Below are 26,510 nucleotides of genomic sequence, written 5' to 3' on the forward strand. Positions count from 1 at the left end.
ACACTCAGGCTACGTCACTGATGTGATGTATATCTTATATCTTATATTTTTCAATATTATAAAATGGCAAAAAGATTAATGTTGAGGAGAGGGATGAGTTTTATTGAAAGAAATTTTGTGCTAATAACAATTAAAATCGTAATTAAATCTGACTCTACTCGAGATATGAAACACGACTACCTTTATCTTTCCACCCCGTACATCGTTAACGACTCAAAATTTAATAGCATCGATCCCCGTAACAGGCAAACGTCAGTGCAAAATTTGAGAAACTTTTCGATAAACAGCATGAGTTATTAAACTAAACATATTGTACAAAATAGTGCATCCCACACAGTAACGTCTATATATACGGGAAAAAACCCCAAATTTTTTTGCACTTTTCTATGTTTGAAGAGCTGCTCAATCAAAAACTGTATAAAACTTTGGAGTCAATTTTTACGGATTGCCATACTGTCCCTCTGTTACATATAACAGTGATGGATAGTAAAGTGAAAGGTTACAAGTGACTTCGTGTGTACTATAGTGTCAGCAAACATGGCAGAAGTAGTTTGAGAATGTGGAACGAAATTTTGAACAGTTTGTGGCAAATATGGCAAAAAGTGAACAAAAGAATGACATTAATTACTTTCATGGGTGCTGTCATCAAAAATTTATATTTTCAGAGTATAACGAATGAAAAGTTTTGAAGGTTTACACGTGAAGAGCTCAAGTAACATAAAATTATTTAGTGGATTTTCTTTACTATTGCACATATAATTTGACAGTTAGATTGTTACAATATTGATTATATTAATTAAGTGACATATAAAGGCAAAGATTTTTTTACAGTCAATCAGAAAATATTGAAAATACCGAACTATAATTTATATTTGTGAAATTGTCAAAAGGATTTTCTTTGAAATTAATAAAACCTGTTTATTTATTAACTTACTTAGATGTTATTTTTGTATTCATAATCGCTAAAAATAAAAATTTTTATATAAAAATTCTATGTTGCCAGGTTCTTCAATACCGTTTGTGGAAATGTTGAATCACACGTACAACAAAGGATATTTTCCTTTAAATTTACTAATTGCGAAATGCTTGTTCTTGTATCGTCCGGATTATATTCAAGTAAGTTCCTACAAAAATATATAAATCAACAAATGAAGTCATATAATATAAATGAATGTCATGTCACAGAATATCACATTAAACAAAAACAAAAAGCACAAATTTATAACAATTGTTTGGTGACAATTAAAAAAAATCGTCAAACGGCGTAAAAATCTATTTGCACTGTGAAAATGTTAATCACGCATTATCAGTTGTGTTTGAGCGATATACCTATTAATGCTTGTTTGGAAATTGGTAACAAATGCTATCAATTGATAAAAACGAATTAAAATATATAATTATAATAATAAATACTTTGATTTTGAATTATGACAACAATTTGACAAATCAAAAATTTTTAGACCAGTTAGGTATTTTGTTTTGTCTAGGAGTTAGTATTACTGCATACAAATTTTAGAATATGTTTTAGTCGCCAGCGGGCGCGCTGTTAGCTGTCTGCGCAAAAATGAGATCGCCCACCAGCTGTAAAGCAGTGTCATTCCTTGAACATTGGGATAGATGGCCACGTAGAGTTTTCCTGGTTTTTTCCATGTCTGTAACTCCTCAATAAGGGCCAGTTCCCTTAAAAGACACTCCCGGAAGGCATTCTTCCGCACGTAAAATCCTTTGTAACAAACTTAACCACCTAATAATGAAATTACACATCATGGGGCGAAAATAGCAAGAGAAGCAGATGCCCAACTTGCCGACTAAGAAAGATAAATAGCGTTAAAGCTCAGGCAGGCATAGATTTCACGTTGTTTGCAGAGTTTAAATGCGAAGCTCTAGCGCAAAACAACTTACGCCATGTTTCCCAGAAAGAACAGAACAGATACCAAGAGGATAAATTCATGATAATAAACGATTCTGGGGAATGCAAGCCACGAGAAAGAGCACGGAAGCGACTTCCTTTTCAAAATTGACAGAGATCTGAACTTTCTGTCAAACATTTCGTTCTCAGATCATGCGACTTTTTTTTTCTTTCAAAGTCATGAACATGAATAACGTTCAAACCTGAGGATCCGAGATTCCTCTCTGCATCAGCAAATATGTGTTAAACAGTCCAAAATTCAACATTTTTTGCACAGGTATTCTATATCAGGGGTGGCCAACTTTTGTGCACATAAGATCTACTTTTTATCGTAAAAATGTGTCGCGATCGACTTGTTGTCATAGGCATAGTCTAAGTGGGGAGGGGGAAGTGTGAAATACATACTATGTATATACACAGTTTCAGTACGAAGTGCACTCACTGCTTATGAGTCGAGTCATTACTTCATGCATACAGTTGCGTTCGGTTACAAATATAATACATTATATCAAAACATCGCTAGCGATCGACCAAAATTGGCTTGGCGATCGACCGGTCGATCCCGATAGACTTGTTGGCCACCCCTGTTCTATATGACAAATTGCTCGTTCATGAAAATGTCAACCATTAAATTTTAGGTGTTTGCAAATGGTCTTTCAATCATTAGATATGATACTTTTCATCAGTGTAATTAGTTTTGACTTGTTTTTTATAACAGATTTTATTAATTTTATTATTTACTGATTAAAATTCACACTTATTTATTTGTATTTAGACACTACTAAGTGATTCCCAATGCATTAACAAATCCGTCCTGTATGGAGGATTTATAGATTGGATTGGAGATTCGGTTTTCATGAGGTAATCATTTGTAAACATTTATTTGTATTATTTCGAGTAATATTTAGTATTTTACGACTCATATAAAATTATCACATCATAATAAATAACTGCCTAAAAGTTTCAAAAGTAACTGAAAATAGTTTAGTTAACACTTCAAATATTATGAGATTATTATTATGAGATATATCGATTAACTTCTGTCTACATTAAACTGCTGACTTTACATGTAGCACCATCTATCGGAAAAAATTAAACAAAATAATCAAAATAATTTAATTCTTATAACAAAAGATATAATTTTAAAAAATATATACAGTAGAGCGTCGTTTATCCGAAAGCCAATCAACCGAAACGTTGGTTAACCGAAAGCGTTCCAATTGAACTGTGTTGTGCTGAATCGAATGTTTTTGATACTTTCCAAAATATAATTTTTATGTTTTTATATTTTTCAATATATTTATTTCGTTTGTACAAAATAAAAAAATAATTTTCAACGATTCAATAGCTACGATCATTAACTTTAAAAATTAGCATTAAGCTTAACATCGACAGAAATTCAACGCTTAGCGACACGCAACGGAAAAAAATTTCAACATGGAATAGGTTAATATATTTTTTTTTGTACATAATTGGTTATCCGGAAAATAAGTTATTCGAACAACCCCAGTCCCAAACTGATTCGGATTAACGACGCTCTACTGTATTATATTTATTGAATTTTCGCGACAATGATACAGCGAAACATCGATGCACCATTATGCCTTTACTGCTATGGTAGCACATAGCACTTGCCAAAGTTGAGTCTAGGAGTGTTTTGCCCTTGTACACTACCTTATACTATTCCTGTTAGCAATACAGTGGTGCTAGTTATGTATGTAACTTTGTTTTCGGGAAATTTTTTGAATTGAAATAACGTGACTCTCAGTAAAAATCGGAAGTTTGTATATAAGAGATGTGGGCAAGCAAGAGTTCTGTGGAAACCGAAATGAAGGTTTTGCGAAATGCATGAGAGCTACAGTTCTGTACTGTCATGGCAGATAGTATAGTGAGACAGGGGTGTCCCTCATTCAGGTCGAGAACTTGTTTTAAAAAAATAGATTTGAAATGTCAATTTAATTTATTGCACCAACTTGGAAATAAAGTACTAAATATTACATATATATAATTTCATACTTTCAGAAAATTGTAGAAATAAAATTGTAAAAATAATAATAAAAAGCAGAAATTAACACTTTTAGCAAAAGCCGCATTTGCCCATGTCTGGTATATAAACTGTTCTCTTTTTCTTACAATTTCCATGTCCGGTCTCAACTTATATTTAACTTTGTTCTCGAGATTAATCATGAACGACAGAGACAGACAGCTAATAAAGAAAATTTATAAGTGTACAATTTTTTTCAAATTACAGTCCAATAAGTACCCTTTAGTAATTGAGTGGATAAAACCACCAAACACCAGTCATTGTTTGTGTGTTCGGGCATTAAAAATGGACCGCTCACGTGGAGTTACCTGGGTTTTCTCCCATATAGTAACATTTAAATTTGAGCCAGCTTTGCATAAAAGTTTTTCTAGGATGCATTCTCTTTGGCAGATCTCTAACGTGTCACATTGCCGTAACCAAATAAATTAAACAAATTTTAACGAGCGATTATTTATTGTGACACGTTCACAATGTTGGGCTGCAGCGTTTTGTTACAATGTTCTCAATTCTTCTAGTAGTGGTCTTGCCTCTGTACACCATTCTTTTGCTGTTAGCAATAAAGTTTTGTCAGTCATCTATCTATCTGCATTCACGGAAAAATTATGAGTCGAAATAACGTTACTTCTTTTTCAAACCAGACGTTCGTATATAGTTAGTATGGCCTTTTGCCCTTAGTCTTTTCATATCTGGTCACGATCTTTATCTATCTAACTGGTTTGTCGAGATTAAGAAAAGATAGAGGAGACAGACAGGAAAAAACAGTCATTTACAGGTTTGCAATTTTTTCAAATTGCAGCCCAATAATTTTTCTATAGACGCAATATTTACGACAACATACGTCTCACGTAATTGATACAATCTATTGCCAACATTTAAAAGTGTATTATCATATAAAAGCAATTATTTTAGCATTTTTACTTGCAGAGCTATCAAAATTAATTTAACATGCATTACTTTTCAAATATTAGTAGTTGACCAGTATTAATTAGTAGTGGATATGGACAACTACTACTTTTGGTGAAATTACTTTAACCCCCAACTGAGATAGTCCCGTCTCTCAATCAAATCAGCTGATATGCTGGCATTTATTATTTATTGATGAGAACAGTGATTCATTCTTCGGATTAAAGTCAGACTACTGGATAACAGAGAATCCAAGCTTAAATCGTCCAATCGATTCACAATTCTTTTTTTGATGATTTTAATCGATTAAGTAAGTTTTAATCACTCGATATCAAGTGTTTTGCAGGTGAATGGAGATACAAAAAGACAACATGGCATTATGGTACTAACTATTGTTGCTAGAATCATATATTTAAATATGTCTCTATGGTCACAGAATTTTAATTTATAGTAAACATAATTACATAGACTCTGAAAAATATAAAGCACAATTCAGAATCTGAAAAAACGTAACCATGGAATCTCGAACATCTGAAAGTCAGTCATTCAAATTTACAGGCGTGTGACTTTATTCAGTGGGATACAAATTAATATAGCTATGCAGCATACAATATATTTCTGTACGTCGAATGTAGGAACTATATTAATGGTGCTAATAGGTTACAGTTCTCAATGCCATGCATTAGCTTACATAACAATAAAAGTAATAATCATCATTTGATTTTATTAATTAGGAAGTTTCTTAATTTATATTTATTTAATTTGCCATTAATTCACTTAACTTCATATATAAAATAGCGATCAAAATGAAAATCCCGTGTAAGCAACCCTGAAAAAGTTGTATAATATCCATAAATATTTTTCAGAAGTGATGAAGGTTACAAGGAAAGGAAGAAACTATTGTTGCCTGCTTTTCGCCTAAAAGTATTGCACTCATTTATTCCAATAATCGAGAAGAATGCCAGAGAATTAGTTGAGGTGTTGATGGAAAACGAGAAAGTTTTCATAGTACCTGTTGTTAAACTGTGCGGATTTAATATCTTGCATGGTATGCAAAATGTATTTCATTGTCTATCTGAGTAATTTATACAGTATTTTATAAATAAAGATTTATGATAGTTTCTTGATATAAATTATTGACACAAAAATTTATAGCTGTCAAATTTAATAATTATTAAAGAAATAAATATAAATTACATTATTAATTTTAAAATTTGTTGAATAATAGTTTCATGCCTGTTATATTGTTTATATTATTAATATATAAAATTTATTTCAGATACAATTCTTGGAGTTAAAGAGGATTCTACTTTTAGAGAAAGAAGTTCTTACTATGAAAAATTAATAAATGCGTAAGTATTTAATTCGAGTTGTTGTTTTTTCTGTACGAACTATATTATCACCGAGATAAAATAGAAACGTTTGGAATAGGATATTTTCGATCAGTAAATTTTATTGCATAAAATAACTCAATTCAAATTTTTGCTATTTTATTTTTACTTTTTGCAACATAATTCTAGTGAGCAATTGTATTTTAACAACGTATATAAAGACACTATGAGATTGTTTATACAAGTCATATTTTTTGAAAATAATAATTCAACCAATTTATTAAATTGATTGTTGGGTTTTATTTATATAAGCCAAGGAGGAGGTTCCTATTTTTCCTTTCTGTTTATGGCACCCCAACTAAACTCTGTCATCAATATAGACATGCATAAGAAAAATCTCAATAGTATGAATACTTTCATCTGTTTATTCATCAAGGCTATGAAACCATTGAGGATATTCGCATTTCAATCACTTTTCAGGATTATGTAAAATGAGCTGATAATTACTTTTGTCAGCCTCTGAGCGTGTGAATCTCACATATCTTGTGCTTTTCTAGGGAACCAGGAATACCCGGTCAACTTGAATGTATTATTAAACAGATTGAAGTGATATTCTTGATGTCGAACTTTCTCCTCAGCAAATATAATATTTGATTCAGGAAATTTTTTTGTGTTTAATCAAATCTTTGTTCACTTACACATTTGATCGGTGAATTTGTCGTAAGTTTGTTACGATACAAAGTGAAAGTCGATTTTTGAACACTGAATTTCTAAGTAGCATTTGCGATAGATAACCGATTTCTACTAAATTCTATAACATTTTATAGATGTGTGAACCAGGTTTAGACATTGGAAATTATTATTTTATAACATTAAAGAGAAAGTCTGTCCAAAAGGGACCACCATAAATTCTTCCTTTGTTCCAGATAATACACGTTTTTCGCCACTGACCAAAGGTCGGTTCTTAGCGTCAAATTTTTTTTCCAATTTGTTTTGTGTATTTTGCCTTTTCTGGTTCGAGATATAGAAACAGAAAATACAATGCTAGGAATCTTGACAGTATTCATGTTTGAATTCACTCAAATTAGTTATACATGCACAAAATAATCTGTCGTTTATTATCCGGAATCGCCACTGCCGGTCACCGTAACAAACAAGAAAACAGCCTAACGCAGAAATGTGATTAGTTTGATAGTTAGTTTTTTTGTATACAGCAACGTCAAAAGTAAGCGATCAGCCGAAGGATGTTTCTTATCGAGGCATTGTATGGATAATTACTCCCAGATGTTACAAACGCAACAAAAGCCCAAAAAACTTCACTAAACGGCAACCCTGGGCCAACTATCAATGATAGTTTTAGCCATTTGGCCACTGATGAGCACTCCATCTGGTTTGTTTCTTTGTTTTGTTAACTTACGGGAATGCAACACTTGAGCAATCTGTCAGGGAGACACCTTCCTAAAGGTCTTTTTTAAGGATAACGTTTTAAAGGTTATCCTTAAAATATGCCTTATTCAGGCATTAGAGATGTGGATGTAAACCCGGAAAACAAGTGGGCAGTCTGCAGCACAACAATTTTTGAGAATTTCAGCCGAATAAATGTTTATATTATATTATTGCAATTTCAAAATATTTGAACATTTCATATTACAACAATTTCACATTTGAACACGCTACATTTCATGAATTATTTATTTTTAGAACATTCAAGCCAGTTCTTGATAGACCAATGAATTTTCTGATGTCGTTCGACTGCTTATTTTATTTAACACCAAAAGGAAGAGAATTTAAATTGAACAAGGAAACCTTAAGGAAATTAACAAAAGAGGTTCGTAAAAGTTCTCGCTCTCAAATAACAATTACACACAAATATTTTTTTAAAATTTCAGTTCTGTTTCTAGATAATTGCTGAAAAAATCCGACTACGTGAAGACGAAGAAAACACGATTGAAATAAATGGAAAACGAAAATCTCTGTTAGACTTTCTCTTGGATGCTAGAGATAAAAATCCAGAACTGACCATTGAGAGTATCTGCGAAGAAATCGAATTTTTTCTCGGCGCTGTAAGTGGAATATATATATATATTTTTTGACATTTTGAACCCACGAATACAATCATCCGGTACGATATTTTTTCGTAAATTATTGAATAATTTGCCCTTCCTTATATTATGCGTAACTGAATACAAACTTAGTAGATTTTTGTTTTGTTAATTATATTATGTTTGCAGATTGTGAGCACGATAGTGAAATTATTGAGAAGCCACGTATAATTCACAGATAGCTGGAAGGTACTGACTCATTTTAATATACGAAATTCCCATTTATCGACATGGTGCAAAATAAATTCATCTTCTATAAATTTGGAAAATATGTTGATAAATTTAATACAACATGACGGCGTGAAAGCTTAACAAAACACAGTTACAGAACACACATTCAATTGAAAGAAAATTATTTGACTAACTTTCCGATATCATTTATTTGTTGAAAACGTGCAAATTAGTGAAAGACATTCCATTAGTAATTCATGAATAAATATAAAATTCTAAACTAAACTACAGGTAATGTTATACTGTATTAATAAATATAGTATAAATTTAGTATTTTCTTACCATCGAAGTCTTTGTTTCCGAATATTGAATATGTGAAAGTAGATGGACGAGTTGCTCTCATTCTACAGTCTGGATAATTTAACAAACTTTACTCTTTATATATTTAAATGACAAGTGGTCCCAAAGATGTTAAGAGTATGCGCTTCTGTCAACCTTTTTCCGATAATGTCGAAGTGTACGGCAATTATGTCTAACTCATCAAAATACAAACCATTACTGAATAATCATAAAACCAGATAGATGTTAAATCCTAGTTACTTGTTTTTCTATTATATGTATTTTCTTAATTTTAGAATTAAGTTTACCTCTTTTTTATTTTTACACATGTTATACTGTCCTAATGTGTATAAGTGTAGAGCCAAAAGAATTTCTAGCCCATTTTTCTTCTCCTTTTATCAACTACATGTATATTTTCTTACGAGTCACGTTAGTTTAACTGTTACTATCTCAGGTAATTAAGTTTTATTGTATAAACCACTTTACGTGTATCTTAATTTTTTAATGCATTCTGTAAATTTGTAAACCTGTAATCATTTTGCTAATAAGTATGTAATAATAAAACTAAAGAAAGGTGTTAAGCCCGAAATGTATATCCGTTTACACCAATGAACCAATCTTTTTCTTCTGACAGTGTTACCTGTGTGATATGTTCTCAACGGCAATATTGTGCTAAGAAAATACAGACAGATATTGTTTGTTATACTAGGTGAACAATATAGATTGTTTGTCTCCTCCGTATAAATTTTCCTTAATTGCAGAAACCAAACACCAGTACAATACGTCCTATAAATAAGATATGTCCTAGTACACTTGTATATAACAAACTGCATGAAATAAAAACATATAGGCATATGAATAAAGAAATAGATATTATTTACGCATGCTCCTACAGAGTCATTTTCAATATATGCGAAATATCGGAGACATTTCTTCGAATAATTTTAACGATAAAGGTGCATAAAAACGTATGATCAAAACGGCGTTGTTGGAATAACTTGAAAATTACTATCGTCAATTATCATACCGTATTTTCTCTTCGCTGCATTTATTAGCACATAAGCTCACAAATAAAAGGAGTTTGTCGCCTTATTTTACATAGCGACAATACGATTCCGTATCTGTCGACATTATCATTGAAACACCATATTAATCGTTATATAATTTTAAATTTATGACGTTTCAAAACATGTTTGAAAGCACTTTTATTGTTGAAAATATGCGAAAAATTACCTCTTAGAATTTTTTTTATATATCCAAAAATAACGTTAAACACATGCAATGTGCACAAATGAAAATAACACTTTGTGTAAATATTTCATTATTTCCTTGTTTTAAATTGTAATCTATGTAGTCATTGAAACAATCAATAAACAATTATTAATCTGTATGCATTAATTTGTATTACACGTAAAAATTCAAAACATATATCGATAATATTTTTTTGATTATTAGGCATACGAAACAACTGCACTAACCGTCACCTGGTCGTTATACTTATTAAGTCAAAACGAAGACGTTCAAAGAAAAGTTCAGGAAGAGTTGAACACCATATTTGAAAATGACACCGATCGATTTATTACAAATGAAGATTTACAGAAAATGAAGTATATGGAATGTGTGATAAAGGTTGGCAATTTTTAGCGACATTTATTATAACGTGTATATGATATAAGTGTAATTATTAGAAGATTAATAAGGCATTTATAATTTTCATACTCTTACTGGTAAATCAATTTTTATAAACTGGAAACGTTATACAATGTCACACTTTATGTATGCCCATAATTGAATTAATTTTGTAGATATTATTATATTTACGGAATTTTATGACTGTGGCAACTTTGGTGTGGTTTTGAGATTAAATCATACAGCATACAGGCTATAAACAGGACAGTGAAGAGAAAAAGCCGGTGAATTTGTCTGGAGAAAACCTTACGGCGCATAATTGTTTTAGCTCTTAAAAATTAAATATATTCTTGCTAACAGAATCTTTATGTCTACTGTTCTACTAATAAATAAACATTTTAGGTATTTCAGTTGTTTAAAAGAAGTAGGTACACTGCTCCGCTGTATTCTAAATTCTATTCAAAATCTGACAGTTCTGATCACAAAGTGGGATGATTAAAAATAATTAATTATCTCATTATGACGTATTAAATAACTGTACTTGGCTTACACGAATCCAGTTTTAATATTTAAATAACTAAAATTAATTAGTTGAAATATTTATGTACAGACATAACTAATTTAATGAAATTTAAAAAATGACTTCTTTCCTATTTCACAGAAGTTTTTGTTTAATGAGAACTCATTCTTCACATTAGAAAAATATTAAAAAATCAACTGCAACACCAGAAGTACTTTAGAAATAATCATAATAAATTACATTGTATGTGGTGCCATCTCTTATGAGAATTTTCTATGTAAACTTTAATATTTTAAACATTAGAGAAATGCAAAATCAGAATTTTGAGAGTAGTAATGAGTTATATTTTTAAAAAATTGTAAATGATAATAACGAGTAAACGAGTTCTTAAAATCCGTCCATATAGGTAATACAACACATGTTCGTTTTTTACCTTCTCACCCTCTCGACCTTTAACCACAAGAATTTAATCCTTTTAATTCCCTATATACGATAGCTACCATTCACAACATTTTGTCCGTGATGTTTATATTTAAGTTTGTGTAGATGTACAAAACAGTTCATGGGCCAACTTTGACACGAATTTAATTATTTTTAATTGTGAGGAACATTGCCGAGAAAGTAAAAGTATGTTAAAGTAGTTCAGAAATATTTACTCTTTATTATTAATTACAGATTTCTTTTATTCTCGTAACTGTTTTCGAATGTCTTCCAAACATCTAGCCCAGCGATTCTCAACTTTCTTAGCTCTGCAACCCCCAAATAGTAATTATAAATAAAGTTAATATTTTGCGACCCCCACCCAAAGGAATAATAAAAGTAAGCCGTACTATTACTAATTGAATTTTGACTGTAATTATAAATGTAAATGTTTTTAAATACAGCGCTAAAAACTGAATACAGGAATAGGTTTTTTATCAATCGAAAACAATTTGCTTTTGTGTGTTTCTAACCGCGACTCCCTTGGAGATTGCGACCCACAGGTTGAGAAACGCTGATTTAGCTTATTTTATTAATAATTATTAAACTCATAACTTTTAAATTATAATTTTGCTTAATTTAACTTCATCTGAGAAGTGTGTATTTTAATATCCTTGGATAAAGAAATTTACATCATTTTTTTGTAGGAGACCATGAGACTTTACCCATCTATTCCTGCAATTTCTAGGAAAATCAAAAAATCTATAAAACTGGGTAAGAAATAATATTTTTGATTATACATATACGTATACCTTTTACTAAAATTCTTCCCCATACCAAACTCGTAATACGTCTGCTTTAGAATACGTCCAGTTCGGACGAAAGAAATTTTGCTCGGTATACAACTTTTGTTTGGTATACATCGACAATCGTGAGAAATAAATACATTATTAAATCTGCTAACGTTGCGAAAGGGGTTTAATTAATTTCTAAACAGAGATCGAAGACATTAGATCGTGTCGAGAAATTGCTTTTCGGAGAGTTGATTTGATTTGATTTGATTTTGATTTAATAATTTAAATAATATAATACAATATACTGTAATAACTTTAAAAATCTATAATAAAATTTATTTTTTTATTAATGTGCTCAAACAGTGTTTCAATTATTTTACAACCCCATTAATATACCATCATCAAAACGGGATGTTTTTACATAAAAACGGATTAATGATTTTTACATGACTTCTTATTAGAAAAGTTGGTTTGGTATACGTCCAATTCGGTTTAAGTCCAAACATCAGAAACTGATTAAGAGTCGTATATCTGATGTATACATGTATACGTATTCCTTTTACTAAAATTCTTCCCCATACCAAAACTTCTTGAACTCACGATCATGAGTGAGAGAAACGATACACGTGAAATGACATCATAGTGTTTTACTAATAACTATTAGTAATTAAATAAATAGAAAAATTCCAAGAAACATAATACGACCGAGTAAGTTCGTTTATTGGCCACAAAACTCATTTATTAACTCTGTACTTCTTACATGAATACTTTTGGTGTATTCGAGTAGTGATTTTGTGTCTGTATTCTTTCTATTATCTGTGTGATTTGTTTCAAAATCTTGAATGTGTTTAACTTTTGTTTTTGGGTATGAAACTTTAAATATAATTTTGAAATTGAAAACGTAAGACATTCGGAAGTAACAATATATACCAGTATATTCATTACCTTTGTCAAGTCCATGTTATTTTCGTCAGGGCCAATATTCCAAACGTCACGAAGAAAGCATTAATCTCTACAGGAAGAACATCGAGTAGATGTGAACGTTCGATCCTCGCTAATAATGTATTTTAACCACACATTTTCGTTTAGCAGTCTTTTTTCCTATCCTGTAGTCGAATATCCAAAATAAAGTAATAATAAAGCATTGCCATTCGTAACTGAACGTTTTACACAAAACTTAGGATTTAGAAAACGATAGATTCATTTTAATATCGGAACTAAAAACTCAAAACTTAGGATTATTAGATTTCATCGTATCGAATATGAAATATTTTAATTTTCATTCTTTCAGGAGATAAAGAATTTTCCAAGAACTGGATATTCGTTGTTTCTATTTTCCATCTTCATCGAAATCCAAATGTCTTCGAAAATCCAAATGTTTTCGATCCTGACAGATTTCTTTTTGAGAATTCTTCCAAACGTTTACCTTACTCTTACATCCCATTTTTGGCAGGACCCAGGATGTGTCTGGGTGAGGAACTTCAGCGTAATAAAAGATAAATAATAAATTTATCATATCTGTAGCGTCATTAACACATACGATTATTTTTGCAGGATATGTCTCGGCCATGATGAAAATTAAACTGATTCTGGCAACTATCTTAAGAATGTTGAAGGTAAGACACGTGGAAAAAACGACTTTACTCAAGTTCAGAATTAGTCTTAATCCTAGTCGATCACTCCAACTCGAATTTAAACCAAGAAAACCGTAAATATTTTCTACGTTTAATGCTCTCGCAGACGTACTCATAAATTGTTACCGTAAAAAGTATTTTAATATCTGTTATTTTGTTCTAAATAGCAGTGCTTTTGCTTTTTTCTAAATGACGTTGCAATAAATAGCAATGAAATCTAAACCACAGATTTACTCGCATTCCTCAGAAAGTAAAATTAGAAAAAAAAATTTGAATTATTTTCCTTAGAATTATTTTATTAATTTATTTTTAATGAACCAAACATAAAAATTCTAATTGTTAATTTTTTTGTTCTATGAGTATAATTTCAACAAAACCAAATTACATGTTCTTCGAGCTCAATGCTTCTAACGTATCAGTCTTTTTCCATTGCGATACTTCATTCATAAATAAGTACAACATCTTAATTTGTTGCTGATACTTTATTCGTTACCTTTCTTACGAAACAAATGCTTATATAATTAATTTCGTACACATTTTACTTAAATTATTTCTTAGTTATTATAGTTTTTTTTTTAAATAAAGTAATTACAATAGATATACAATTGACGTGTTTACTCTACCCTTACTAAAACATAAAATTATTTGATTTGTTAGAGTATCTGCTAATTCTAATTCCAATAGAAAGAATATGGTGTAAACTGCACACTTTCTCTTATAATGTAATGCATTGTGTAATGGCAGATTATATGCCACATTAGAAAATTTTATTTCTAATGGCAATACAGTTGTTTAATATCTAATACAAAATTTCGGTATTTTCGTAGGCCTACACATAATTCTAAAATAAAGCTGAAATCGATTTTTTTTTAGTTTCGTTGTATTCATTAAACCATTCTATTCATACATAAACAAATTATTTCATTCAAACAAGAGCGTTATAGTTGTTATCGAGCTGAAGAAATTAGTTGGAAAGTGTGTTTATTGGGATGCAGTTTGAAAAATGTGTAGACCTATAAATTCCCACTGTTTTTGTGTGTCCGATGTTTGTCCCTAACATCAAAACGGTATTGGATTAATAATCAAAACTATACATGATAATCGTTGAGACAGGAGGCACCGATTCGACATATACGAATTTCTGAGGCAAAACGGAAGTTACGCAGCTTGAATTCAAATATTTTTTCCCAAAAGGAGTTAGACAGTTGAAGGACACGACTACATTGCTAACAAAAATGTATAATGTACAAGGCAAGCCACTACTCATTTGAGATGAAGGGATATATTTACTGTCGGGGTGGAATTGTGTAAACACGATTCCCGCTCTTCCATTTCTGCGCTGATAACGATCATCGTTCCAAGAAGACGGTGGAGGGAGGGACTGACCACATGTGAACGGGAAAACACCGGGTGGTCATCCGACACGTGGACGACATGTGTATAAGGAAAGGGTCGAGGCGGGAAGAGGAGAGTGGACGCTGGGGTGTGGGAAAAAGGAGAGAGGGACGCAGGTGGTGTAGTAAGTTCTTTTCGTTACGTGATTCGGGGCAGTTCGTCTCGTTACGGGATTCGAGAAGTTCGCCCACGTTACGCCATCCGGACGGTTGGCGAGAGAAGTTTCGGAGATCGTTTGGACCCGAGCGGAGCCTTCAAGCAACGGAATATTCGCAAGGTGTCTTCCCGACGGACCTGCAACGGTGTTTCCCAACAGGACACACAGAACTTCATCGGATGTTATTGGCGCACCGACCCGGTGCGCCAATAGTGAACATATCGGACGTTTTTGTGAACTTTACTTTTACAATTAAATAAATTATCAATATGATTGAAACTCGCAGCCCGACATTGTGACGATATCGAATTATATAATTTTTCATTATAGTTGATAATCTAGACAAGAACAAATGGAAATTATATTGTTGTAAACTCTATCTAATTTCAGATTCACAATATAGAAGTAATGTTTTGGTGTCCGATTTTAATTCTTCTGCACATTTCTTTTCTTTTTGCCATCACACCCGTTAAATTTAGGATAATGGAAGAGATAGAATACAATCCGCTGACCATCCGTAAAGAATTAAGAATTGATCGATGCTATTACAAAGCGAAAACATTCAGTAAAGGTTCAAAATACCTTGACAAAGCAGTCTTTTTTTATATAGAAGAAACCACCAACAAAAAAAGCCAAAGGAATTTTACCAAATCTTTTAATAAAATTATTAATCAAAATGAGAATAGTCATTCTATATATTTATGATTAATTTTACGAAGTTTTAAACAGTCAGTTATTTTTTATTTATTTACCTGTATATATTGTTTAAAATAATTTTATGTATAAAATATATACCACAGCAAATTGTTTTTAAACTAGAATTCACAATACCGTTGAATTTTTACAAAATATTTTAACACATTTACATCATTATAAATATTATATCTTACTATAAGCATGGTTCTCTGGTTTTCATAAAAAAATATTATACTTTCTCATGTAATTAAGTTAATTATTTCGTTTTTATGGAGTTGTATCTTTCGACTAAATGGTTAAAGAGGTAAGTCTCTATCATTAACAATTTCGACCTTGTATAAATTTAATGAATTATAATTAATATATTAAAGCGTTATTTTATGCCAAGACGTGTGATGTTTCAGCTATAACACAAATTGCAGTAAGTTTCCATAATGATCTTTCTTAACTCACACTAAATTTGATAAGAAATGTATTGAATCTAGCCTATAATACTTGTGAGGAGAGTTATGCTTACGTTCAGCTTGAACTTTAATGGTAGATCTGCAGAGTCAAGTTTGTAAATAAAAATGAAATCGCCATATAACTGCAAAGAAGATAACACCTTTATTAATTTCACTGTGTATATTAACTTTTTAACAATTAATAGTGTTCAGTAAAATTTATTAATTAAAGATTTTCATATCTGTAGAGTATTGCGTATTTTTAATGTACGATATACAGCTATCTATTAATTTATAGGAAGTTATTCTAAACGCTGTGAATATTAAAATTCCACAACGAATTTCGTAACTTTCCCGGCCGTAGATGAAATTGTTTGTGGCACCATCTGATAGATGTGAGATTTTTATTTCAAAAAGACTTTTTATATTATTAATTATTATAAAATAATAAAAAGTTTAATGTTGATCGTAGTGCTGAATTTTAAGAAACATGAATAAATGTAAATAATAAGTAAATCTTCATTAAGTTTGACCAAACTCGATATGTGACACGTCACCCATCTCTCTGTCCTTCAACTGTTGAAATTTATCAGCATCAAAACACCTTGTACTAAACCTTCGTGTAAAATTTCAAAAATATTCAACAAAAAGCGCTAGAGTTAATCTTAAAAGTGAATGAACACAACATCCACACATACGGAGAATTCCCTGATCTTTTTTCATTTTTCTATGTTTTAATCTATCCTGAATACGCAAAATCTAAAAAGTGTGTGAAGTCGTTCATTTTCTCTTTTTTTTAGAAATCTATTGATTCCATAATTGATATTTATGAATATTCATCTACTGATGTATACGTGTTTCTGTTATAACTAATTTCTGTGTTAAGTGTTAACAGAAATTGGTGATAAAAGAAATATTATATTTAAATACAAATACATGCAAGATATATAACAATACTTATTGCTAAGTGGTAAATACATACCCAGGATGTAAAAGTCGAAAATAGTTCACCTGCTACAACACGACCTCCTACAAATAACAAATAAATCATTGTGAGAAAAAATTTCTAATTTGGATCTATCTCACGAATATCGCAGCATATAAGAGGATGCACGATAGATGCATATAAAAACCATACTCTAATAGGGTTAGCATTTCTCATTTTTCGTTGAAGTTTTTTAGAAATTCTCATATCTCTATATGTTTTTTGAAATATTCTTCTAGCTTTTCATGCAAGTCTCTATTTGTTCATTTCATATCTGCTGCTTCTTTAGAAAAAATCTTTAGTCTGTTCATTATAATAAAAAGCAGACAGCAAAAATATAGCAAATCGATACAATATGTGCTTCAACATAAACATATACAAATCCAATGCTGACAGAACAAACGAATGCTTCAGTGTTTGATCCGTTTTGTCGTTTTACTTCTGAGTACACAACAATTTGCGAGAGAATGGAACTATATAAAAGTACAGAGAACGAAGCTCTAAATAACGCAATTCGCAAAATTTGCAATATCCAATAAGTATAAACAATTACTAGTAACCACAACATTGCTTCGATGCAGTCACAATATATTTTGAAAAGTTTCGAATGTTTTGTTTTTCCATCGTCTTCTCTTTGTCTCATACAATAACATGGAACTACGAAATCCATTCCAAATACTTTTGCCGAATTCAGAAAAGGATTCAAGATGGCTCCAACACATCTGATTTGTTGCTCGGGATAATTCATCTTTGAACAATTCGACGTAGATCTTAATCGCTATTGTTTTTCTGTTCGATGTTCTGCCGTTCTCTTCTGAGCAACTAGTTAAGCGAATTAAAATATATAAATTTAATACTATTAATAATAATGATGATTCTTAGTTGTAGGTCACGACAGAGCAGATAATAAAAATTATTTAAACACCACTCTGATCATATAAGTAAATTCAAATAGAATAATTAATTCTATAGTGAACCCAAAATATAAAAGAATTATTGATTTTAGATAATATTTTAGGGAGAGAATTATAAATTTACTGTTATTTTCTGGAATTTAATATTGTTGGGTATAGATTCTTTACTTTCTAAAAATACAGTGAATATGACAAGAAAATAATTACGTTTTTGATCACTGTCAAGCTGTTTGACTTCAATTCTTATTTCATTCACTTTGCTCCTCAATTAAAAAATTAAAACAGAAAAGATGTATGCTTATAAAAGTTGAATGCACTTTCCAAACAAAACAGAATCTAAACAGATGTGTTCTTATTTTTTCATTTATACGACATTGGGAACCATACTGAGAAAACTGATGAGAATAATTGATGATAATTTTAAGAAATTTTCAAAAATGATCTGTGGAACAATGTGCTTCGGTTTTTTGATAAACAGGAATAATAATTAGGCATTTAATTTTTTTGAACCATGAAAAAACAGATTACTTCCTACAGGCTAAATTATGCCATGTTAGAAATGCGGCAAGTTACTAGGAATACTGATTTCTCTTCCAAATTAAAATAAAAATTTACACTATTAACTAATGCGATATTACACAACAGTACTGTATTTTAAAATCGAGAGAAATGAAGTAATTGCATATTTACTGTAGATGCGACTCAAAAATTATTTTTGAATTACAGCGTGCATATCCAAAGTAAAAACTGTTCTAAAAGGCGAAGAGAACATTTTCAGCTTTGGCTTCTATTATTACAAGAGCCCTTTAAAAATAGAAATAGATATTAACGTCTCATAAATTTTTAACTTAATTATGGTTATAAATTCATATCCCACATATACCGTTTGCCTAAATAATAACTTTCAGATATAATGGCAGACAAAGTTATGTGATATATACAGTCAAACCTGTTTTTATGCGGGGGATAGGGACCGCATTAAAAAAAACGCATAAAAAGAAATCGCACGAAACTTCACGAATGGCTGTAAAAAATAGTTTTCGCAACACAATTAAAAAAATATTTTTTTTATGCGGTGAATAGGGAACGCATAAAAAAAGTCTCACGTAGAAAATAACTCAAAACCGTACGAAATAGAATTTATTGACAACAGATGTCAGCACTTGACTGCATCGTCTGGTCTATCGTCTGTTTTACATATTTTTGTCCAGGTGGTGTTTTGTTGACTTAAAAAGTAAATTATTTCATTTTTCGCATATTCATGCAATAATATTACTATAATAAGTGCATTTATGCTATAATAAGTTTATTTAGCTATAATAAGTCAACGTGAGACATGACGAATCGCACGAGACTAGTCGCCAACTATACCGCACAAATTAAAAATCGCACAAAAAAAACCGCATAAATTAAAAATTCGCATTAAAAAAATCGCACAAATAAAAATCGCACATAAAAAGAGCGCATAAAAACAGGTTTGACTGTATATATAAATAAATATACACGGATATATAACTATAGCATATGTAACTAGATTATATTTTGTAATAGCGTGTGTAAATCAGAAATGTTGTATAAAGTTTCCAGTAAATAATAAGTTTCTGAATAACTGAAATTGTCTGTTCAGATTCGTATCTATGGTTGATCATAAAGTTCCAATCTACGGGACATACGGCATATTTATTGCAGATAATTAAACACACTATTGCGATATTGCATTTTTATTGCTAACGTGCGTGACATTCGAGTAATTTCATAATCTGTAGTAATGGATATCGATAGAAATAATTTAATGTGATCTAATTTTGTTCATAATTAATTATATTAAATGTATATTGTTAATAAACTTATTTATGATTACACTAGAAATTATAATTTATAAATTGCAAAAAATACAGCAAAAAGTTGTTTATGTGATATAAGCAGGGTGTCAGGGGTTAATTCCAAATGACCACTTACACTGCACGAATTGGTAAAACCCGACCTCGACGTTGATTCGAATTGCTAGGAGGACAAAACGTTAGTGGGAAGGTCGTCGGAAAGTCGGCAGGCGTCCTTAGATTAACAGGAGACAGGTCTTAACATAACAACAGCGTTTATTCTATAACTAAAGGTAGGATATACAGGTTGAATACATGTGGATAAATATGCGATTAAATACAAGTACAAATGCTCCGATCAGGAGGAGAGCCAGATAGTTCTATGTAGCTCGCGAAGCGCATGCTCGTTCTATTCCCCAAGTTCTAGTGGGTTGCTCGCGGAGAGAATTTACAAGTTTCTAGCCTCCTAAATACCTCTCTTATGCGTAGCGGAGAGTCGATTCGATGAACTTCGTGGTATGGAAGAGTCATTGCCGTAAATGTTCTTCCAACGGGTGTCTTCTCTTTTTGGGTCCAGCCCGACGTATGGAGGTCCGGGAGACGAAATGCGCACGATGTCCCGATATAATTTCCCGTTGAATCGCTCTTTCCGAGTTCTGGCGACTCTCGCTTTTATTTTCTTGTCGTGGGGAAGGGGTTCATTTGACCGTCAAATGTTGACGCTAATAGTGCTGAGTTGGCACTGACGTGTCAATTTTTCTATCCGCTTCTTATCGTAAACGGTGATAACGACCTACTTCTCACCCGGAGCGTTCTTCTGTCTGATTTATTTCAATTTTCCGACAAAGTTTAATGTCTGATAAATGCGTAAATTCGCGGATGTCACATTTAACTTTTTTCGCAAAATTCGCTGGCGTATCTGTTATAATATTTTATTTTTAAAATTTTTATATTTTTAACTATCATAAAATGGCAAAAACATTAATTTTGAAGGTAGAGGTGGGTTTTATAAAAAAATTGTTAATGCTAATAACGAGTAAAATAGTCATTAGATCTGACACTACTGAAGATACACACGACCCTTTGTATTTCCACTCTTATCCATTTTAAATTTCGAATATTTAATAGCATCAATTTTCCTAATGAACAAACCTCTGTCAAAAATTTCAGAAATTTTCGACAAAAAACACAGAAGTTATTATGCTTCAAACTGGGTAAAAAATCGTGCCCCCACACACTAACTTACATGCATACGAAAATACCTTGAATGTTCTGCATTTCTTGACGCTTCAATTGTACTGAGTAAAAAATACAAATCTGGGGATGTTTTTTTCAGGAAATGATGATAGATCCCACATAACAAGTGAGTATAAATTATTTATGTAGATGAAAGTGTCACTATTTTATTAATTTACCCACACTCAACAATCAGCAATTAAAATACACATTCGAAATGCAAAATATAAATTTTAAGTAGTAATTAATAAATTTACAAAGATTTTCTTTTATTTATTATAAACTAGTACACGATAGATTTAATTGCAGAACAGCGTAATACGTTAAAATATGTCGAGGAGAGTCTTTCTTCCCACTTCTTACATCTAAACTCTGTTTTATTGAAGTAAGCACACATTTTTAAATTGGTTGACTCGATCCAGGTTATTCCCATGAATTCGGCTGTATTTGTCACATTTTTCGTCCTAAAGTAACGTATTCATAATTTACTAGAAAAAAGTCGATTTTGCCCAAATAGATTAACACTTTAGCATTATATAACGTGTAAACTAAGTATGTCTAACATTTGTTGGGTTGCCTGTTAATTTCTCTACTCTGTTAATGCCTGCTTTGTTTTTTTCAAGAAGACATGTAAACGTGTAATAAAACTTTTAAACTATTACAAATCCTTAATTTTTCCGAATTGCAGAGAGATAATTGAGTAAAAAATGCTTTGCAATTTTTTTTTACATTTATGGTCACAAATGATGGACAGTGGTAGTAAACGAAGGGTACGAAATGCTTTAAATAAAGAATAAAAACTTTACAAAAAATCACACTTTTTCAATGTCGTGTTATGTAACAGTTTTAAGTAATTAGAACACATAAAATATGTGCAAGTGCAAGTTATTATAAAAACACCAATAAAATTTTGTATTGTTGCCCACAAAGCAATTTCATGAGATTAGGATAAGGTGACCAGACATCCCGGATTGTGTGGGACTGTCCCGGATTTGTTAGTTGTGCCGATGTTAGTCCCGCATTGAACTCCGTCCCGGAAAGTGTCCCGCATTTGGTCATGTAACATTTTCAACATGTTCGCAAGTCGTCAAGAGCATAGAGTTGTCGTTTTCTTTTAATACTAGTAGCCCAGGACGCCCTCTAGTGGGCGTTCTAGCAGCAAACGTGTCATTCTATGGTATAAGTAATAAGTTGATATCAATTATTCAATAATAAATTTCTATTGCAATAATAATATACTGAATTTATTGCTAATTTAAATAAAATCTAAGGGCGTCCCTAGTGGCCGTTGTAGGCACACTGTGACAGATATATAAACCGCGCTATCAATGGCTTATATATATCGCAGGGATATGATAAAAGTGGGAATTTGGTGAGACCCGTAAAGGAGATGATCCATTTACTGAAGATGTTAAAATGACAATTCTATAGAGTCATTTCCCTAAAACATAAGTAATTTGATCAAATACCAGTAGTATTTTAGTGAAAAAAAAAAATAAAACGCAATATGTGGAAATAGTGTAAAAGAAGAAGGATATGGATCGAATATTTTATGCTACTTATGCCAAAACGAAAAAAAAAATTATAGATCAAAAGGAACATGCTGCGATATACCTAAAAATATCAGTAGAAAAAATGGAAAATTTCAATGAAGAAATTTAAGAACGAGTTAGTGAATTCCAGTTTTGGTTGATGTACCTAAAGTAGATAAAGGTCCATTAGATGGAGATAATATTACAAAGATAGCATTAGATAAAAAAAATAGTTTATACTAAATTGGTACTTCAGCTGGCATTATAAAAGATTAGCTTCCTAGAAACGCTCCTCAAATAACTACAACCACATTCACCGAAACCGTCCCACCAATGAAGCTAAGTTTGAGAGAAATTGCTGGAAAATTATCTTTATTCAGAGAGCAAGGGTTTAAGAAATGTTTTTATGAAAAATCCAAGGTCGGATGCAAAACAAATAGGTGTGCCTTTTAAAAAAATAACGTCCTCTGTAACTCCAGGTGCCAGAAATCTACAACGTGTTTCAATAAAAATAAACTTGGCGTTATCTATATCTTTTCATATGTTGTAATGTACTTCTTATTTTGTTGATTCGTTTTTTTGTTATTTCACGAAACCAGTTTAAAGATTTGATAAAATCACTTCATTTAATTAGGGAAATGTCAATATCGAACCTTTATTTTAACATCTTCAGTAAATTAATCATTTTCCTTAGGGATTTCATTAAATCCCCACTTTTATCATATCCCTGCGACATTTATATAAATAATATACACAGTGGTGATATTCGAAATATATAACAAAGGGTTCACTAATAGAAAATTTTTGTCATGACTCGCACACGTCTAAAAACTAACTGGCTATACCCCAGAACCGGCTCATGCCCTGAGCGATTTTCTCAGAAAGTATGAACAGTCTAAGGCTCTAGTTTAGTAGTGTTACAAAGTTTAATATGTATATTTTAATATATTTAAAAAAAAAACAAAACCACTGAAAAATGTTACGTGTGTTTAACAAGGTTCGAAAAACTTTGAAAATTTTAACAACGGGTTCGACCGAACCTGTGTGAACACGCTAAATATCATCACTTTGATACATGACAGGTTTGTGCTAAATTTGTCATATGATGTTGAATTGAAATGTGTAGTGAAGAAGTATAAAATTTGAATTTGATATTGATAGCTAACTAAACAAATTTAAGATTATTTTATTTACATTATGTATAGTGAATGTGCGACAGAGGGAATTTATAAATTTTTAATATTAATTATTTAATGTTTTGGTTTATTTTCAATAAATAAATAAAAACTAATTGTAGATAGTCATGTCGAAGAAGCGAGCTTGTACGTTTACAATTGAATTACAAAAAAAATTTTCTTACAAAAAAGAACAGAAATTGAAAGTAATGTTCACTGTAATGTTTGCAATAACGAATTTTCCATGTCTTCCGGGGGTAAAAATGATATATACGGACACGTATCATCCGAAAAACATAAACGAGCACTATCAGCTGCAGCTTCTTCAACAAAACTACATAATTTTTTGCGAAAAGTCAAATTTGGTTCTAAAGAAAAAGAATTAGCAATTGCCGAGGCAGTCTTTGCATATCATAGTATAATACACAATCAAACATTTCGGTCTATGGATTATTAGATAGTCTTATTAGATGGTCTTGATTTGATGGTCTTATTAGAAGAAAAACAAATAATGTATACAGTAGGCTAAAAGCACACCTCCAGAAGACAAATTTTGGTGTAAAATATGCTGCACATATAGTACACAACACTATAGTCAGCAGCAGATCAACTTCCAATTGATATTGAGTGCATCGATATTAAAATTTACGATCATTTTCATATATTTACAATAAGAGTAAAATTATTAAAAGAATTCTGTGAAGATGCAGTGGAGGAATACAAGCGCTTGCTTCGATACAGCAAGACTAGATGGTTGGCATTGATGCCTGCAATTGAAAAAATTTTAAAATTGTGTTTCCCTTTAAAAATCATACTTCTTGTCCATTACCAGCTGTCCAGAAATTTTGCAAACATTTTTCGAAGATGATATATCAGAAGCACGGTTGCATTTTATGCATAGTCAGGCAGCACTGTTTCATAGTACCGTGACAAATATTGAAGGGGATAAAAATACTATCATAGATGTTCTTACAGAACTAGACAATTTAAAATTCAAATTAAAACCATGATTTGATATGCAGTACCTACCACTCTGTACGCACTTACATAAGAAATTTAGAAGAAAATGAGTGCTTCACTAAAACAGATTTCTTCAAAGCCAATGCCACTAATTTTTTTATTAAATGAATTCAGTAATTAGAACTCCGCTTATCACAATTTGAACACACTGATTGTTTTAAGTGTACCAATCTTAAAATCGGTGTTCATTGGAAAAATGTGCGAAAAAGTTTTGAATACATTAAAAAATTTGATGATGAAATGATATTATTCGATGCTTATAAGGAAGAAAGAAAACATTTTGATGAGATTTCATATGTAAAAAAGCACGTTGATCATACAAAATTAAGTTCTTGAAATGACCAAAAATTTCCAACTGATAAAAGGTGGGTTGAAATATTTAATTACTTTGATACGAACAACATACCGAAATTTTTTAAATATTGCTGAACAATATTCAGCAATATTTAAAAAATTATTAAATTTACATTATGCCTGCCTGGCACTAATGCTTAAACGGAAGAGTTTTTTTTAATTGTAAATTAATTTTGGACTACAGAGAAAACGCAACTGAGCGTAGAAACTATAAAGACTGTATTACAAGAGAAGTGCAAATTTTCCAATTCTTCCAAAGAATTTTATAACAATATATCAAATAATGATGATTTATTGAAAAAAATTCACTCTGCCGGAAAATATTAATAAAAACTGGATATTAATAATTATTTTTCACTATTCTTAAGTTGTGTATTGTTTTTTTTCTATAAAGAGTTATTTTTAAGTTATTATTTATGCATTTATGTATTTATATATTTTTCTACTAAATTATTTTTTAATGAATTAGTTTTTATTATTATATATATGTATGTCGGGGGTCCATCGCATTTTTAGCTCCCACAACACAGAAGCATCCCATATTTCAACCTTACATATCTGGTCACTTTAGATTAGGAAGAAAGAAAATTGATTTTAGTAAAAAGTCCTTTATAGTCCACGTTCCTATCCTCACGTACATTTTATTTACGACTGGCTACATATTAGAGGAAATCGTAGTAATCGAATTTATTTTTCTATAGTTAAGTTATTTGGTATCCGGAATATACTCTGGATCTCTAATTCTTCTATTTTAGTATTTGCTTTAAAATAGATTTCAAGATGTTTGCGAAGGTATAAACACAGAGTTTTAACATATCTCTAATGGCATTTGAAATATTTTTAACGTAAATAGCAGTAACTGAAAATATATTTACTTTGAAGATAACTGAAATAATTAGTTCTAGAATTAGAATTTGTTACAAAAAAGTCATTTAATTTTCGAAAAGTTGTAATCAGGAAAGTTGTTTATGTGTGTACTATGTAAGT

The 26,510-nt window shown here is 30.9% G+C and overlaps 2 protein-coding genes across 2 annotated transcripts in view; one reads left to right on the forward strand and one right to left on the reverse strand.

Annotated features, from left to right (window-relative positions):
- The window catches only part of LOC136989359 (cholesterol 7-desaturase nvd-like), a 277,556-nt gene that overhangs the window by 110,685 nt on the left and 140,361 nt on the right, over positions 1–26,510 (reverse strand). The window lies entirely within an intron of this gene.
- Positions 1,027–13,878, forward strand: LOC136989442 (cytochrome P450 4C1-like). The gene is made up of 10 exons (XM_067287598.1): positions 1,027–1,116; positions 2,685–2,770; positions 5,723–5,904; positions 6,136–6,208; positions 7,889–8,015; positions 8,089–8,250; positions 10,255–10,428; positions 12,076–12,142; positions 13,454–13,633; positions 13,717–13,878. The coding sequence occupies exons 1-10, from the start codon at positions 1,027–1,029 to the stop codon at positions 13,872–13,874; spliced, it is 1,299 nt and encodes a 432-aa protein (XP_067143699.1). The 3' UTR covers positions 13,875–13,878.

Source organism: Centruroides vittatus, unplaced genomic scaffold (genome assembly GCF_030686945.1).
Source record: "Centruroides vittatus isolate TY-2023 unplaced genomic scaffold, ASM3068694v2 contig_1295, whole genome shotgun sequence".
NCBI lineage: Eukaryota > Metazoa > Arthropoda > Arachnida > Scorpiones > Buthidae > Centruroides > Centruroides vittatus.

What these genes read in the sequence shown, in the direction of transcription:
- LOC136989442 (XM_067287598.1), top strand. Translation starts at nt 1,027, where the DNA reads ATGTTGAATCACACGTACAACAAAGGATATTTTCCTTTAAATTTACTA. An exon ending in TCGAATTTTTTCTCGGCGCT is followed by an intron (nt 8,251 to 10,254) that starts GTAAGTGGAATA and finishes TTTGATTATTAG; the next exon opens with GCATACGAAACAACTGCACT. An exon ending in CAAAAAATCTATAAAACTGG is followed by an intron (nt 12,143 to 13,453) that starts GTAAGAAATAAT and finishes TCATTCTTTCAG; the next exon opens with GAGATAAAGAATTTTCCAAG.